The sequence below is a fragment of the Drosophila simulans genome, chromosome 3R (genome assembly GCF_016746395.2).
Source record: "Drosophila simulans strain w501 chromosome 3R, Prin_Dsim_3.1, whole genome shotgun sequence".
In the NCBI taxonomy this organism is placed as follows: domain Eukaryota; kingdom Metazoa; phylum Arthropoda; class Insecta; order Diptera; family Drosophilidae; genus Drosophila; species Drosophila simulans.
This window is the reverse complement of record NC_052523.2, coordinates 21,623,031-21,640,590: the sequence shown is the minus strand read 5'-3', so window position 1 is coordinate 21,640,590 and position 17,560 is coordinate 21,623,031. Positions and strand designations below refer to the sequence as shown.

General features: G+C 41.8%; 2 protein-coding genes across 6 annotated transcripts in view; both read left to right on the top strand.

The window, feature by feature from the left end:
• LOC6729613 (furin-like protease 1) overlaps positions 1-17,560 on the top strand; it is a 126,491-nt gene that overhangs the window by 58,549 nt on the left and 50,382 nt on the right. The gene's annotated exons all lie outside the window — the stretch shown is intronic.
• Positions 14,809-17,541, top strand: LOC27208249 (mucin-2). The gene is made up of 2 exons (XM_016183847.2): positions 14,809-14,907; positions 14,969-17,541. Exons 1-2 carry the CDS (start codon positions 14,838-14,840, stop codon positions 17,407-17,409), a joined length of 2,511 nt encoding a protein of 836 aa, XP_016036257.2. The 5' UTR covers positions 14,809-14,837; the 3' UTR covers positions 17,410-17,541.

The window sequence follows — 17,560 nt, the reverse complement described above, 5'->3', positions numbered from 1 at the left end:
CCTTTATTTTCTCCCCCCTCCCCCTGCTCATTTAATTTGCCATTGTCAACGTGAAAAACTTCACATGACATCGCTGAAATATTTGCGTGGCTCTCACACTGCCATTTACTTCGCCGCTTCCATCAGCATTAAATGACTGCGGCGCTTAATTGAGATTGTCGGGGTTGTGGGTGTGTGGCTCGCTTATTAATTTATTTTTATGTTTAATAACAGGCGCTAGGCAGTGGCGCCATTGCACAGAGTGTGACGCAAAAAAAAAAAAGGGGGAAAGGACTCGCACAAAAACGAGCAAAAAAATGTGGTTCGATAAAGCAGCAAGCCCCATAACAATGACATTGTGAAGAGCAGGTTGTAAATTAATACACCAACAGCAAACCGAGCTGGCATGCGCCACCCACCAGGTCATCATTATCTATCGCGTTGTTTATCGTTGTTTATGTCCGGAGAGCCGAGTAATAGGTTCATAAATTTCACCCATTTTCACGGAATAATTTCCAAATTGCGGCGTCGCAGGTTTCCTGTTTTAAATGCAAGGCGGCAATTAAAGCCCTTCGGCTGCAAAGAGCCACTTCTGTGTGGATTATGGATATCGTTAGCCCGCCTGGGTTCCCTCGCCTCATTTGGCGGTCGTTTAATTAATAGCAAGCTGATTAATTAGTGTTTGTGTGCGATATCCTTGCCCGCTGGGGAGGGGTGGCAGTGGTGGGGTCACTTCTGAGTTGCTGGGGAATGCATTTCCGGGCTTAAACTGCACGAAATTGCATTATTTGCATCTACTGCCATGTAAAAGCTTATACTGCCAATGCAAATTGCCATTAATTTCATTAGTTGATTGTCGTCATGGCAATTCCCTTTGTGGATTTTATAATTGCCCGAACCGCAACGAAACGATGGTGGAAAAATTGTAAAGGATGGGAACATGAACATGGACTAAGTGGAAATATGCATATGGTGCCGGCTAATAAATTAATTGGAGTGGGTGTGAAAATGGCGAAATTCTGTTTGTTTTGCGGTGGCAGACAAGTGCATATTCCCTTTGCACTTCCGCCCAATGATTGCTTTTAATTAAATAACGTTAGTTGTACACTTTACGGAGCAAGTTATAGAATAAATAAACAAGTTTTTGAAAGCGATTATTACAAGCCGACCAATGACTTTAAAAATATATTATTCATAACTTTGATATGTGGGATTATACATATAATTTATGGTTATGAATATTTCGTGAACAAATTCATCAAATAAATTCAATTTGTTTCAAGCTCTTCAGAGACTGTTAAACTTTTGGCTTGCCTTACGTTTTACTCGTTATTTTTCTTCCTTTTCTTATATCATTTTCCTTCAGCAATCGCTTTGCTGCAATCGAAACTTTTCAGATTACCCTAGACCAAAGCAAAAGGAGCAAACAAATTTTTGTATGGAATTATATTGCATTTTTATTACCTACCGCACATAAATTTTGTTTGTCACAGCAGCCGCCGGGCACGTAACATTTTAAAAAACAATTTTGTCTTGATACAATTTCTTGTATTATCACCGAAAATGTATGCAAACACACGAACTTGGCCAAAAGCAGGCGGCAGCGCAAAAGGAGACCGTTCAAAGGGGCGTATGGGCAATTTTATTTGCATGCGTGCGTTTCAACCGTTGCCCTGCGGCTCCTTATCACTTTATATACGAATGGGTGTGAGTGTGTGTGTGTGTGACGCTGAAGAGAGCCGCGATGGTGTGTGTAAGATATGGATTTGGTGGAAACGGGGACTCCCAGTCGCGCAGGCAATCAAATTCGTTGTTCCGGAACACGTATACGCCACCGTTAACACAAATGTAATGAAAAGAACGCAGAGCATGTCACAAATGTGGTACATCAATTGATATAACCAATAGCATCACAAATAAATAAATTCAATTCCAAAACAGATTCACTTTAATTATAATATTAAAATTGCAATTTCGATTAAAATGCCAATTCTTAATTAAAATAGCTAATATGAAAAGCTCTAAACATTGCGCATAATTTACATTCCTTAACATTTTTGCTTGCACATAAAATCCACAAGCAGACAGGAACGTAAATAATGTCAGACCTTTTTTTTTATCGGATATCAGCGTAAAATGGAGGGAAAACGGAAGTGAGTGTGTGTGCGTTTAAAATTATATACATATTATACAGCCTGGGGGAAAGTTGTTGTTTATTGTCTGACAAGGTGGCGCCGCTTTAATGCGTTTTCATGCCTTATTTAAAATGATTTTCCGTTTACCACTCATGAAATTACTTTCATTTATTGTTTTTTTTTTTTTTTTTTTTTTTTCGTATATGAAATTCCATGTCGCAGGGAATTTCTCTATCTTCCCACCTGTTGCCAAGTTAAACAATTTTTAAGGCGACTCTATTAAATTTTCCGCAAAAGGCGATGTGAGAGACGTTAACCACAAAATTAAAACTCAATATGTGCAAAAGGGCGGGACATTCAATTAATGGACTGGAATGGCTCACACACACACAGAAACCAAGTTGAATTAGTGGCGAACGCCAAAAGACAAACATCAATGTGTGTGTGTGGTGAGCGACGGCGGGAGGGCGATAGGCGATGGTAGATGGGTGGAGTGAGCGAGATGGCCATGGCCAATTCCCAGGACTCAAAGGAAGCCAAAGCCCCAGAAAAACGCCCTCGAGGCTCTTGAAGACAAAAGCGTAAAAAGAAAAACTCCAACATCTCAAAAGGAAGGCGAGAGCTATAGGGAGTGGCAGGAAAAGCATGACAGCTCAGCATATTCTGAAATGGTTAGAGTCGTTAGGTTGATTCTCGACAGGACTAAGAAATGGACACACACTAAAGAGCGATACATATGCAGATTCGGTGAAAATAATAGATATATACAGCATGAAACAAACTTTTACTTTACCTTATAAAATTGTTAAAAATTGTAAAGAGATGTTAGATCTTTTAATGTTTATATAAAGAATATTTTCATATTCTTAAAGTTCGTGTGTGCACATCTATGAACATTTCCATAATTTAGTCCTTCAAGTGCACTGGTATTGCATAGGCAAACGATTAAGGATAAGACAATGCTGATATCACAGACAAATACAGTTGCTTCAATAGCCGGAGAGAGAAATCAATGTCAGTATGACGCCCTTTGATGTTGTGGGCGTGCCCGAGGCGAAAGTAAACTGAATCTTATGTGTAATTGAATGTGTGCCTGTGTTTGCTGGGGGTTTTCCACTAAGCTGCCTAAACCGCCCTCGACTGTGTCTCGGATTGTTTAGCATAAGTTTCTTACATCCCATTTCCGGCCCCGCCCACATCTCTATGCAAATGCGTTGGCACTTTATTGCTTTTATTTATGTAATTTGTAGCATCTTCTTGTCATTTACGAAGACAAACATTTGCATTTTCCAACTTAGTTCGAGTGGGAATTCCGCAAAATAGCAAAAAGTTTGCGCTTGGTTCTTAATGCCATTTTGCGGGCAACTTAGAGATCTCTTCGGAATTTATTATTGCAGCCAGGAAGCCGCGGAAAGTATTTGGAATATTTTTAAGATGTCAATTTATTGACATTAAATGCAGTTGGATATATTTCCTGTTAATAGATCCAATAATGTCAAGTTTCTGAAGCACTAATATTCAAATCTACAAAAGAATCTTTCTTCAGAATATAATAGTGAGCCAATTAGGCACCCCTTTTTTTATTTTCTACAAACTGAAAATGTCTGCCACAAACATATTTATGCTAGTCAGCAAACTGTTTAAAATGGAGCAAAGGAAAACTGGTAAAAGGAAAACATACTGCTGGAAAGAAGAGGGCGAGACACTAAGAAAGAAACGGAAGAGAACAGATGGCAGTCAGACAAGAAGGCAGGCAGGACCTCCCTATGTTTTATTGTTATGGCGATGTGTGTTATCCTTTTTTGTCGCCAAGCCTTTTCCTCGTTCGTCTGGCTTCCAATCGAGTTGCGGATCCGGATTCTCAGACACAATCTGAAACAGAATCAACGCCAGAATCTGAAACTGAACCCGAGCCTCCGGCATCCTCACTCCAGAGGCATCAATCACATTTTTTCACGGACTTTTGGGGGCCCAACACTTTCGTATTTCCACTTCATTTTTGTCGATTTCGTGGGCAATCAGGCGCAAATGCCCACGGTAAGCTTGATTCTGCGGCGCGAGAACCTGGGTGATTCGCGTATTTATTAAGTTCATGAAAGGGCGTGAAAAAAGAATTCCCATCCTCCGGTCATCATCATCATCATGACGTTGGCAATTTTGTAGTATTTTTCAGCCATTTTTTTGAGTAAAAGATCCCTCTTGCCATTTTTATTCCCTTCCCTTTCCATTGACAACATAACTTTCGGCATTTGATGTTCTACTTATGCTTCATTGGAGACGTTTTAACCGTGCTTGTTCATATTGTAGAGTGCTATGAGTTCCTGGAAAACAAGACTCACTTAGACTCAAAAGTCTTGTGGTAGTAAATGTCTCAATATTTAAACCAATATACTAGATTGATTTGTTTGGCGGATGTGTTATAAACAGTAGATATCCTGGAAGATAGACATTCCCATATAACATTACGAATTTCCATAAACTTATTTTTTTTCAATAAGCTTTCTAAGGCCATCACGTTTGCGTTGAAGTTTAAATTTAGAAAGTTTTTACATTTAGCTTGATATATATTTCGTCTAATGATTCGTTTATAAACTTTATGTTGAAGCAAATTTACAACGTCGGAATGCTGAGTGAAAAGGTCCATTTCGTGGACGCGAAAATTTCCGCCACATTTGCCCCCATGATAAAAGAACATTTTGCCAACTGACCGAAGGCATTTAAAGTTTTCGTTTGCATTTTCCAGTTCTTTCCCTGCCTTTTTTTTATGACTGTCACGACTTTTGCCCGGCTCATCTGGCTTGTCCATCAGAATGAAGACCGGAGGCAAAGCTGCGACTCTCATTAGTTGAACAACTGAATTTGCCAAAGGCCAACTTTTCGGAGATCGGGGGCGGAATACAGATATATATACGGATGGATACATGCCTTAGCATTTCAATCGATGAGGCTGAGGGGGAAAAGTTGTTCCTGCACCCGAACGCATACTAAAAAGGCCGCCAGCTGATGATGGGGAAAAAGATGATGGTGGAAAAAAAAAAAATTAGAAAGGGAGAAAGTTGGGGCAAATTCAATTTTGTGCAAAAAAAAAGTTGGTCGTTTCAGCAACGCAAGAAAATCTTTTAATTCAATCGGCGCCGCGTTGAGAACTCTAGACTTGTGTTAAGTTATTGACGTCTTGTTGTACTAGGCGTATACTTGATATTTCCCATAATTTTCATTTCACCATTTCGTTGTATTAGGCGTATACTTAACATTTTGCCGTATATTTTTTTTTTCGGTCTTTTCTCATCTTTCTTGTTGGACCGGAAGACGCAGATTTGCCTGCCAGATGCAGCTGCTGCTGCTTCTGGCGAAACGGAAATGAGAAGTCATGGAGCATTTATCCAAGGATCTAACCGCCATGGAAACCCCTTTGCACCCCTCATCGCAGTGCTTTGGGTTCTACTTTATTTTATTATTACGTTTTTTGGGTCCGGGTCTGCTACTCACATTTGCATATCAATTTGTTCGCATTCGTTCGTGCTGCCTCCCACCATTTTCCCATTTTCCTTTCTCGGACCGCCCCATTTCATTGCATACTTTTGGGAGTCACTACCGAAGTGCATTTCCCATTGTTGTGTTGGGGGAAATGGGAGTGAATGCTGCGCGTAATCAGGCAAAAATCTGTCTAGCTTTTAGTTTTGTTTTCGCTTGGGGAGTGTCCCTACGGTTTTCTTCGGGTCTCCGGCTTTGAAATCGGGATTTGGCATTGGGTTTCTTCGGTCCGCATTCTAATATTTTAGTGCCTTGTTTATTTGCCATTTGCTGCTATGTTTGCTTATCGCTTCTGACAAATGGCATCTGGTTAGAGGATTTCTGCTGCTTGGTTTTTATGGAGATTCTTGCGCTGAATGATTCTCATCTAAAATTTGTCTAGTATTTATGATGAATAAATCTTCAGGGACTTAGCTTGATTAAATGTGACTGTCGAGCCACGATTAATGTCGCCAAAGATTCTCGACAAATATTGCTTGCCCATTTTCCCCTTATATAAGTCTCAACTTAGTTCGGAGCTTTGATTTTTAAATAAAAGTTCAAGGACTAATTTGTATTTTGAGTAGTTTTTTAATCAATTTGAGTGTCATGTTATGACCTCAATTCAGTGAAAAACTTCGTCGTTATATTACCAATTTACCAGTCCAAATTGTTACACAACATATATGATTGTCATCTAGAAGAGAAAAAACCCGCTGGGAAATTCCGCAACTGCTAAATGGAAGCTGTCGTTTGTTTTGACATTTCGCTAATAACTGAAAATTAGTGTTTTTGCAGTCAGTGGAATTGCAGTTCCCAAAAAAAAAAACAAAATGTGTTAAATGGAAAATGGTAGCTAAAAATGGGCACGTATAAATGAAGGCAAATTAAGAGTCAACGCAAGCCAATTAAGGGAAAAAGGAATTGTGTAGCTAATTTAATTTTGAAATTGGTTTGTCCTTAAAAAACTGATTGTAATTCCTATATTTTCAGAACAAATCATTTTATAGCACATACTTTTTTGCAAGTGTCGAACTGACAGCGCTCTTTTTTTCATTTTGTGACTTAAACCGGAACAAAACTGCATCAAAAAATTGTTTACTTGTGCAATTTAACCACTTATAGTGGGTTTTACCACTGGATATTTGCATATGCATGAGTAGGGATCCATGTAGTAGAAGTCCTTGGCTGCGAATCCCGCGTGGCTCGACAATATGGCGACACTAAGCTCTGCACTCGAGCAACACAATTGGCGCATTGAAGAGGAATTTGCGCGTTCGCGGTTTTTGCTGCATAAGCGTATAAAGGGAGGAAAAGGCGCAATCCAGCCGCTGATTATGAAGTATTGTGCCAATATTAAACTGAGCTAAGTCATCGTAGCTGTAGACTTTGGTTGGTGCAACACAGACCGATGAGGCAGGCGGCTGCTAACGAGCAATACCAGAATATATGGTCAACTTTCGGCACCCCCATTTGTCATGCAAATAACAAGGACAAAAACAAGCGAAAAAGTTTCGACCAACAACAAGATGTTGGAAATGGTTACTGTTGCAAACTTTCTAATTGTCTAAATTACATAGACACCGCACAGAACTACACCTACTATGACCTAATGAAATGGGCTGCTGGGACTGCTTTTGGCCGGGTTGGCGTGGCCCACAGTGGGTGGCATAGTGCGGAGATGTCTGTTTGATGTTGCGGCCAGCGGTGGGCTTTGGCGCAGCTTTTCAGCTTTTCGCAGTTAATTTTTATTGGCTATGCGCGCTTCGTTTGCTTTGGCCAAGTCCTTGTTTGCTCTACGTTTGTTCAGCGGCATTTGGGGATTGCCTTTCGCTGATGTAGTCTATATTTTTAAATATTTTCTACAAATTCTCAAACTGTAAGGTTAATAATTTATGGGAATTTAAAGAGACTTCTTATAAATGATACTTTTTAGAAAGAGTTTTTATTACTTTTAATCTGTATTATAGGGAGAATCACTAAATATTATTTTGTGCCTTACATGTGACCACTGTTTAAGCAAAAATGCTCCATATGAACTTGGGTAATTCACCCATTTGACTTTACCCAATTTCCATGAAATTCTGGTAAAATAGAATCGTTTGTTTGGCAGGCACCGCAAACAAATGTTCTGCATATTTTTTGGAGCGTAAAAAAATTATTAGCGCATTGAGTGCCAATGCCAATGTGTGAGAAAGGCTGTGTATATCTGTATTGTGGGCCTGTCATTTGCCACTTTTGGCACATTTGTTGTGCGTGAATTGTGCTGTCTCACTCTTTGGCCTTTCGGCGATATACCCCTCTCGCTTACACTCCTAACGCATAGCATGGCATCTCCCCTGCGAGCACTTGGCATAATAATGAAAAATTAATCGGTAAAAATCCGCAGGAAAAGCATCCATTGCATACATTTCGGCGCCGGGCTTAATTGAAATGACGACAATCGGCAAACGGGCGCCATGCCGCCAAAAAAAAGCTATAAGTGAGAAAGAGAGGGGTGTCGGTAAAAGGAAAGAGAAAGACAGTTGTTGGGCGGAAAGAGTAAGAGGGAGCCACCAGCATGAGCGAATAGACACGCATAAATTTTGCACAAACAGGCGAACAAGGTCCCTGAAAGGATGCAGCAAGCTGTGCATACTAATAACCTGCATTTCGGTGGTTGGCTCCGGATTTTTCGGTGGTGCCACCGAAACCATTACATTGCCTTCCCCCACCCCCCGGTAACTGATGCCAGTGCCATCAGCACCACTAGGTCCCCAATGCCCGATTCACAATCCCTGATCCCCCATACCCAACCACCGTCACCAGACTCCATGCGGATTACACGCCGTTTTCTTGTTGCTTTTGCTGTTTGCGTTTTTGTGTTTGGCGGTCCTGCACAACTGCAGTTGGCATCAAAATTGTGCGCATATTAAGTTGTTGATTTGTTGATTTACACTTGGCCTCGCCGCTTTCCAACTCCACGAAAATCCCACAGAAATGCAACCACAAAAACGCCGATTTAGCCAGAGATGGATATCAGATTTGCAAAGAACTCCCTCACAGCGAATACAGGATTTTCAAATTGTTCTCATTAATTTGGGGGGTTTCAAAGATTTTCTATTTCGGTTTTGTTCGTATGCCTGTATGTATTTATGCTTTTACTAGTTGATTTACTGTCTAAGAAACAATTTCATTATCATTGTCAACGCTAATGCAGTCCATCAAGGGATGCAAGGCAACAAGAAGTGCACTTTGCCCACCTTAGCTTCTGTTTTTTTGTTTTTGCCCCCTTTTACCCACAACAAGTCGCATCTTCATCAGCCTTTGGATCATCTTCACCTCCTTTGACAATATCATCGTCATCGTAGTCGGGAACATCGTAATCGTCGGGCTGCTCACCTTTCTCGCTGTTGCATAACCCATCTGCATTTCCGCCATGAGCGTTGCAACTGTTGCAAGAAATGGCTGCTGCCACATCCTGAAGAAGAGCCCGACTTTTCTGGATGGCTTAATAGCCTTTTCCGGGGTACAAAGGGCTTCTTTTGCGACTTGTTGAGTGTAGGGGAAATATGAAATTTTCTAAATTCCGGTAGTGCACCATAAGTTTGTGGCAGCTTGAAGTTTTGCTAGCAGATCTTTTACACTATATAAAGTGCTGAACGAAGTGAAAAACTTAGTTCTCTAGGTTGTTAGTATAAAATAATTAAGCGTTTTGCTCGTTCCCATATTGTAATAATTATATCCTACATTCATTTAGAGTATACAAGCTTTCGGGCATTGAAATTGTTTAAGAAAAAGAAGTCATAATTGTGCTTTATGTTATATGAGCAGCAAAGTGATGTTGAAAATTCAGTTGAGTTGGGGGAGTCATTGAGTGGATGGAGGGCTGTCAGAAAGGGTCCTTTCTACTCCTTTTTTTTTTTATTTGTCCAAACCCTTCTACTGTCGGATTGCACTTCAGGTAGGTGCTGTTTTTGTTCGCTCTTGCCTTGAGGCGTCTTTTGTTTTGAATGAAATTTGTATGGACTTTTTTACATTCGCACACTTTTAGGAGCTCCTCTTTTCCGTCTCCCAGATGGTACTTACATTAAGCGTTATTCAGGGCCCGCTGAATGGAGTGCGCCCAGCCACGATTTCCACCTGGAGAGTTAATTTCGCAAATGCAACGGACGAAGAAAAGCAGGTGAAACAAAAGCCGGAGCAAAATCCCCTCCATCGCCATGACACATGTTGGTATTGGCGGCATTCTTGCCTGCGCTCCTTATTTTTCCCACTTTTCGCCATCCTTGGTCATTTATCTTACGCCTCGGCCGCTGCAAGTGACCATGCAAAATCAATTAATGCCGGCGAGGCACTCAAATTGCATTGCATACCGCAGGGTTTTTTCACCGGCTATTTCCCACCCAGCACACCCATTTTCCAGGGCCTCACTTAATACGCATCGTTGTTTGCACATTAAGAAGCAATCCGATACTCAAGCCGACTCGAAATGGAAAATACCGCGAGGTGGAAATTTATACATACATATATATTCGTACGCTTCACAAACAATGCGAAATAATTAAGAATTCGTTGGTCCGAAAAGCACACGATACCATTATCCTTTAAATCGTCGCAGCGAACGTTCGGGTATTTCATTACCGTATGGATGTCGGTATTAACATAACTTTAATTTTATTGTAGCTCAGGTAAAATTGCTCGCCACAGAAATGATTGATTAACGCCTGCGATTTTATCGAAACACGCATGGTTGATTTTACATTCAATTTTCCGTTTGACTTTTAAATAAATGCGGGCTTATCTTTAAACACTTTTGAGAAGGGAAATAACCTTTTCAAAAAATTCTTTAAAATGTTTTCTTCAAATCTTCACACCCTTCGTATACCAACTGGCAATTTTTGATGCAACTGTACATTTTGGACATTCCTTGACGTTGTAGGTAGCCCTCGAAAGTCCTGTTGATTTGGTCAAAACTAACATGACCTCGTTGCCTCTGCCCAGTTACCGATGGAAATTCTCACACCGTCATCTGTCAAAGCCATTTGGCTTGACATTCTTCGACTAACTTGGTACAGTCACCACATTCGGCATTCGTGCACTGTTGCAGGTGCAAATGGTAAATGGCGTTTCCATGCATTTAGCTGGCCGCAAAAACGCGTGCAACACCTTTTGTTTGGCGATCGTGTGCTAATACGCTATGAAAAAATGGTTCACCTATGCGCACCCCCCATGTCTCCTTACCTGACACTTTGGCGTGGCTTTTTGTTTGGCATTTTGTTTGGCCGGGCTCTTTCCTTTCTAGCCTTCTTTTGGGCTTCAGCCGCTTTTCTGCGGGCGTTAACCGAGGCTGTTTGGTTGTTGACTTTGCGCTCCAGTTGCTGGTCGCGGGAAAAAAAAGGATGCAGTGGGCTTGGGCCACGGGGTTGAGTGGGCTGGTGGCCGGAGTAAAAGCCAAGCGAGTGTTAGAGAGTGCATATTTGCCTTTGTGGAACTATCATTAAACAAGTGAAGCCACCAGCAGAAACTGCGGGAAACTACTATACACCAGCCACCACACAAGCAGCTCACCTCAATCCACCACACGAAACACATTAAAAGCGAGGCCAAAAGACAAATGCACCAACATAAACAAAGCAACAAAGGAGCCCAGACTGCACTGAAACAAAAACTATTTCAAAATGTTTGGCTTAATGATTACACAGCGAACAAATTGGCGCAGGCCCACATGTTGGTTACTAAAAAAATAAATAGAATTTTTCTCTTTCTGTCAGTGTATGTGCTGCTTTTTGACTTCACGACTGCAGTTTTGTAGCCCTTTTAAGCTTCTAACTGCCGCTGCTTCAACTGCAGCTCCATTTTTCCCACCAACGCCACAGAAGCCTCTTTCTTCGCTTAATGTGCTTTGCTTCGGCTTCCCCCACAGTCGAGCAAGTCGGTATACTGGTATCCTGCTATCCTAGCTATCGCTGTTAGCCCTTTCAGTCCTGTTTTTGACACGGACATTTTGCATAGAACGGCGATCCAGAGAAACTACAACACTCGCAGTGCAGGAGCCACCACAAAGGATACCAAAGGAGCAGCCAAGTGTCGGTCTGTTTGCCCAAAAAATGCCTCGAGGATTGTTAAACCGATGCCTGGCATTGTCATCTCTCTATGATGTGCTCTTTTATTCTCTGGCGTTTGTTTTTCTTGTGGTTTAAGCAATTTAAGGATTTCTGTTGGGCATTTGAGTGATTTCTGATTGGACGCTTTTCATACGGAATACCCAAGTCGTGTTTGCTGAGTGAAAATAGATCAGTTTATGATGCGAAAACCCTAGGGATGTTAGCAGGGCTTAGGTAAATGGCTTGAAATGCAAAAGGAAGGCAACAGAGTATGAAGAGTCGTTAGCTTCGGGATGAAAAAGTTGGAACCACAACAAAGCGAAGAATAATTGAAACATAAGAAAACATAATTTCCATAATTAAATTCTATTTATATTTACTTAAAATATACGATACATCCGCTAGTAGTAGCTGCATCTGTTTTGTTTGCGAATTCATGAACTGAAACCGAACTAGTTTAAGCACTTTATTGGTTGTCAAGCGCTTTCGACCCCAAAGGCCACTGCATAGGTCCTTCCTGCCACACTCTCCTTATAAAGAGAAACAACGCTTCAATTTGTCTCAAGTTGTCAGGTCGCGTTGTTGGTGTTGTTCCACCGTACACTTTCAACTCATCGCTGCCACTTTTCGCGCCCTGCAACTTTCATCAGCCAGCTAGTGCTGCTCTTGTCGGTGACTTTGACACCGTTTTCCACTTTTCGTTAGCATGTGAGCGCGCCGAAGAAGCCAACCAGTCCCTCCTGCCACGCCTACGTTGACATGGCACTTATTTTCTTATTATTAAGTATACGCTTAGTGGGCCGACGAGGAGATGCCAAAGCTGCAGCTGCGGAAGTGCGCCAAGTAATGATTACTTTGTGTCTGCCACTGACAAATGCCGTCAGTCAAAGTCAAAGTTGGTGATGAAGGACGAAGGACGCGGGACGGAGGACGCAGGACGCAGGACGCAGGACGCAGGACGCTGCTAAGGAACAGGGTGCTGGGGATGATGGTGTCGACAACGACTCAATGCGGAAGGAAGTTCAAGCACAAAAGGTGCACAGTCAATGTAACGGAGTCCTTTGGCCTGTGCATTCATGTGCATCGGCTTTCGATGAGATCAGGGAGGTGGAGCAGTACGTTGACAGTCCATTTCAATGCCCAGAAAGTAAGCGGTAACACGGCAACGGGTAAAAATGCACATCTTCATTTTTGAAATTCTAATAAGAGTTTCACTTTTTCATCCCCCGGAATTCATTGTTGCAATTCCAATAAGGGACTAGAAAAAATGGAAATAACTCTTTTACATCTTAAGTAAGTTTAACGGAAACAGATGACTCTTAAGATGAAATAGTGAAATATATCTTGAAGTTAATTTTGATAAGATAAGTGAATGTTAAATTAGAAATAAAAGGGCGCCAAGTCGAAAGAACTTCGCTATCAGCTATGCGTCTGGAGATAAAAACTTTGCAACATTTGGAGGTGCAAAAAATTATTATAACAGTGATAAATTTGATTTGCAGTGCCAGCAACTAGGTTTAAAAGTATTGAAAGAGATCTTGTGCAGATAATGAAAAATCGTTTCGCTTTAGGCCACTGCCGATTCAAAGCCATCCCCTCACAAAATTCAATTTCCTATCCACTTAGCCAATGATTACCATGGCCCGAACACTGCACACCAACCGCTTCCGTCGCCACCCGTCAAATCCGTCCAAACAACACATCGCCATCGCCGTCTCCACTTCAGGGCTCCCCCCAAAAACGATCCATCTCCTTGTGCTTGGCATTTCCGCTGTCACTCGCTTTAATTACGCCCCCACTTCAGTCGACTTTCTGGCCGAGTGACTGGCCAAATCCAGAAATCCTCTATCAATAGATGAAATATGCCCGTCAATGCACTGGCCTCTGGCCATCATCAGTCATGGGCATATTTTGACAGTGGCATTAGTCGGAAGCTTCGAATCTTCCATCGGGTCTAGTTAGTCCGCGCTGATTCTCATTTGCAATCAAAACTTGTCTACGGGTGACAATCAATGTGATACTGGCTTTTGGCCAGCAGTTCCCCTTTAGGCCATAATCCATTCTGGACACTGGCCTCGCTCTGGGCTTCCTCACTAACGATGCAAAGTGGCAATCAATATTTCTTTTGTTGCCCTCCCCAATTAATGGCAGATAAAAGTTCTTGTGAGCATATTTTCCCTTCTATACTTTACTTATACCCTCCTATTTGGACTTCTTGGAATAAGCCAAAAGTTTTATAGGGCCAACTGAAATTGGATGTGTCAGATGCAGGCGTAAGCGTGATTAGAGCAAAAAAATAACTTGGCTTGCAAACGTTTGGTAATTATTGGGTGATATGTTGATTTATTGTAATAAAACAGCTTATTCTTCCTATAGTGTTATGTAAATTTTGATTACAATGGGAAACCACTACTGTTGAGAATTTAAAATTACTTTTGTGACCTTTATCAATTATTATTTCGCTTAATATCAGCTGTCTGGCGGGTATCAAAGCACGAAGTGACAAAAAAAGAAACACAACCAAAATTTTATAGATAACAAGAAGTGTGTGCGGAAGCTGTAGACATGTTGAAAGCTATAAATAGCTTACCATTGTAAGTTGTACAGTAAATGAAAGATTTCACTTTCCGGTAGTATTTGATCAAACATACAAATAGAAATTCTTCTCTTCTTCTTGCAATTAATTTTCATATAATTTTAAAAAGTTGTCAATCAATCACGTTTACAAAAATAACCACTAAGATATAAGATACATATAATTAACTGGAAAATAAATATGTTTGATAACAAATTCGGCTTTCCATTTTGAGTTTTAATTTGTATTCGTTTAAAAATATTACTATACAAAATTGTATGATAAACATTGTATCTTAAAAATTTACTGGATATAATATTTAAATTTGTAAATATACCAAAAAATATATAAGACTGGAAAATACGAGAAATAAGCAAATAGAGAAGAATCTTGATGGTAAAAGCTTGTGTTGATTGTGATAACAGTGAATGTGATACAGATCTTGCTAATAATGCAGTCTTGGGAAAATTTCATTAACCAATTTGTTAATGAGAATTTGTGTGAATTGAAATTTTTTGGCAGTATAAATAGTGGGGCCATCTGCGCTAAATGGCCACAGTACCTTCTCAGTCTGAGGAACGTAAACTTGAACCAACTACAGACATGAGGAATATATACGGTAAACGGATCCACGAAGTATCAAAATGGTTCAGTAAAGCAGCCTTTTTTTGCTCCCACAGCTTTTGCTCTGCTGCTTATTGTAGCTTTTGCAAGCACCTCCAATGGTGCCAGCGTTTCTGACCTTCTGTGTCGCAACAAGGCCAACGGCATTCGTGCTCTGGTACCCGGCAGTTGCTCCAGGTTCTATGAGTGCCAAAATGGTGTTGCCAAGGAATACACATGTCCCAAATTCTACGACTTCAAGATCCGCAGCTGTGTAACCTATAATCCTGGTTGCGTTGAGGGTGTTGTCGTTGAACACGTGGCCCAGCAATCCGTCCGTGACACTGCCCAACCATGTAATGGAGCGACAACCACCCCACCACCTTGCGTTACCACCACACCGCCTTGTACTAAGACCACAACGCAAACTCCTTGCTCAGGAATAATTACAACAACAACACCATCATCAACAACAACAACTTCTACCACAAGCACCACCACTACTACAACCACTACAACTACAACAACTTGTACCCCAACAACTACAACAACCACGACAACCACAACAACTACGACAACCACGACTACCACAACCACCACAACTACAACAACTTGTTCCCCAACAACTACGACAACCACGACTACCACAACCACCACAACGACGACAACCACCACAACGACTACAACCACAACCACTACAACTACTTGTACCCCAACCACTACGACTACAACCACAACGACTACAACCACAACGACTACAACCACCACAACTACAACTACTTGTACCCCAACTACTACGACAACCACGACTACCACAACCACCACCACTACTACAACCACCACAACGACTACAACCACTACAACTACAACAACTTGTACCCCAACAACTACGACAACCACGACTACCACAACCACCACCACCACCACGACTACAACCACCACAACGACTACAACCACTACAACGACAACAACTTGTACCCCAACAACCACGACTACCACAACAACAACTACAACAACCACAACCACTACAACTACTTGTACCCCAACCACTACGACTACAACCACAACGACTACAAGCACAACGACTACAACCACAAGGACTACAACCACCACAACTACAACTACTTGTACCCCAACTACTACGACAACCACGACTACCACAACCACCACCACTACTACAACCACCACAACGACTACTACCACTACAACTACAACAACTTGTAGCCCAACAACTACGACAACCACAACGACGACAACCACGACAACCACAACAACTACGACAACCACGACTACCACAACCACCACAACTACAACAACTTGTTCCCCAACAACTACGACAACCACGACTACCACAACCACCACAACGACGACAACCACCACAACGACGACAACCACCACAACGACTACAACCACTACAACAACAACAACTTGTTCCCCAACAACCACGACTACCACAACCACAACTACAACAACCACAACCACTACAACTACTTGTACCCCAACCACTACGACTACAACCACAACGACTACAACCACCACAACTACAACTACTTGTACCCCAACTACTACGACAACCACGACTACCACAACCACCACCACGACTACAACCACCACAACGACTACAACCACTACAACAACAACAACTTGTTCCCCAACAACCACGACTACCACAACAACAACTACAACAACCACTACAACTACTTGTACCCCAACCACTACGACTACAACCACAACGACTACAACCACAACGACTACAACTACAACAACTTGTAGCCCAACAACTACGACAACCACAACGACTACAACCACTACTACTACAACAACTTGTACACCAACAACCACAACTACCACAACCACAACTACAACAACCCCAACCACTACAACAACTTGTACCCCAACAACTACGACAACCACAACGACTACAACCACTACAACGACAACAACTTGTACCACAACAACCACGACTACCACAACTACAACTACAACAACCACAACCACTACAACAACTTGTACCCCAACAACTACGACAACCACAACGACTACAACCACTACAACGACAACAACTTGTACCACAACAACTACGACAACCACAACCTGTACGCCAACAACGACGAGCACAACAACTTGTACCACAAAAACGATCTCGACCACTACATGCCCAGAAACCGCTCCGACAACCACCGCTTGTCCTGACGTGACAACAACTGTTTGTCCCACATCAAAGGCCGTGGCTGCCACCCAATCGAAGCGTAATCCCGTCCGCCGAAACCCCGTCAACCGCCTGCTCTGGGAAGTAGCCGAATGGGCCGGTCTGTCGTCCTCTAGTTCGGAGGCTCAGCTTAAGGTTTCGTGCTTGGGAAAACCTGACGGATTCCTGATGGCATCTCCCGAACGGTGCAACGACTACTATATCTGTCGTCGCCAGCGCGCCCTCAAGGTCAGCTGTGGTGATAGGTACTTCAACGGACTGAAGGGAATCTGCGATCTCCCCGAAAATACCAGCTGTGTTCAGTCTTAAGTAGAAACTCCGCCGTTGAGACCAACATCATTTTGAAAATGTAACATGAAATTATGGATCGAAACCTTAATTAATTATAATTATTAATTATATAATTATGCAAAGGCTTATAAAAGGCAATTGAAAAAATTATTTAAATGTGGTTTTTTTG

Bases quoted from the DNA above. Each gene is read 5' to 3' on its own strand.
- LOC27208249 (XM_016183847.2), top strand. From the start codon at position 14,838: ATGGCCACAGTACCTTCTCAGTCTGAGGAACGTAAACTTGAACCAACT. The intron at 14,908-14,968 runs GTAAACGGATCC...TTGCTCCCACAG, and splicing joins AGACATGAGGAATATATACG to CTTTTGCTCTGCTGCTTATT.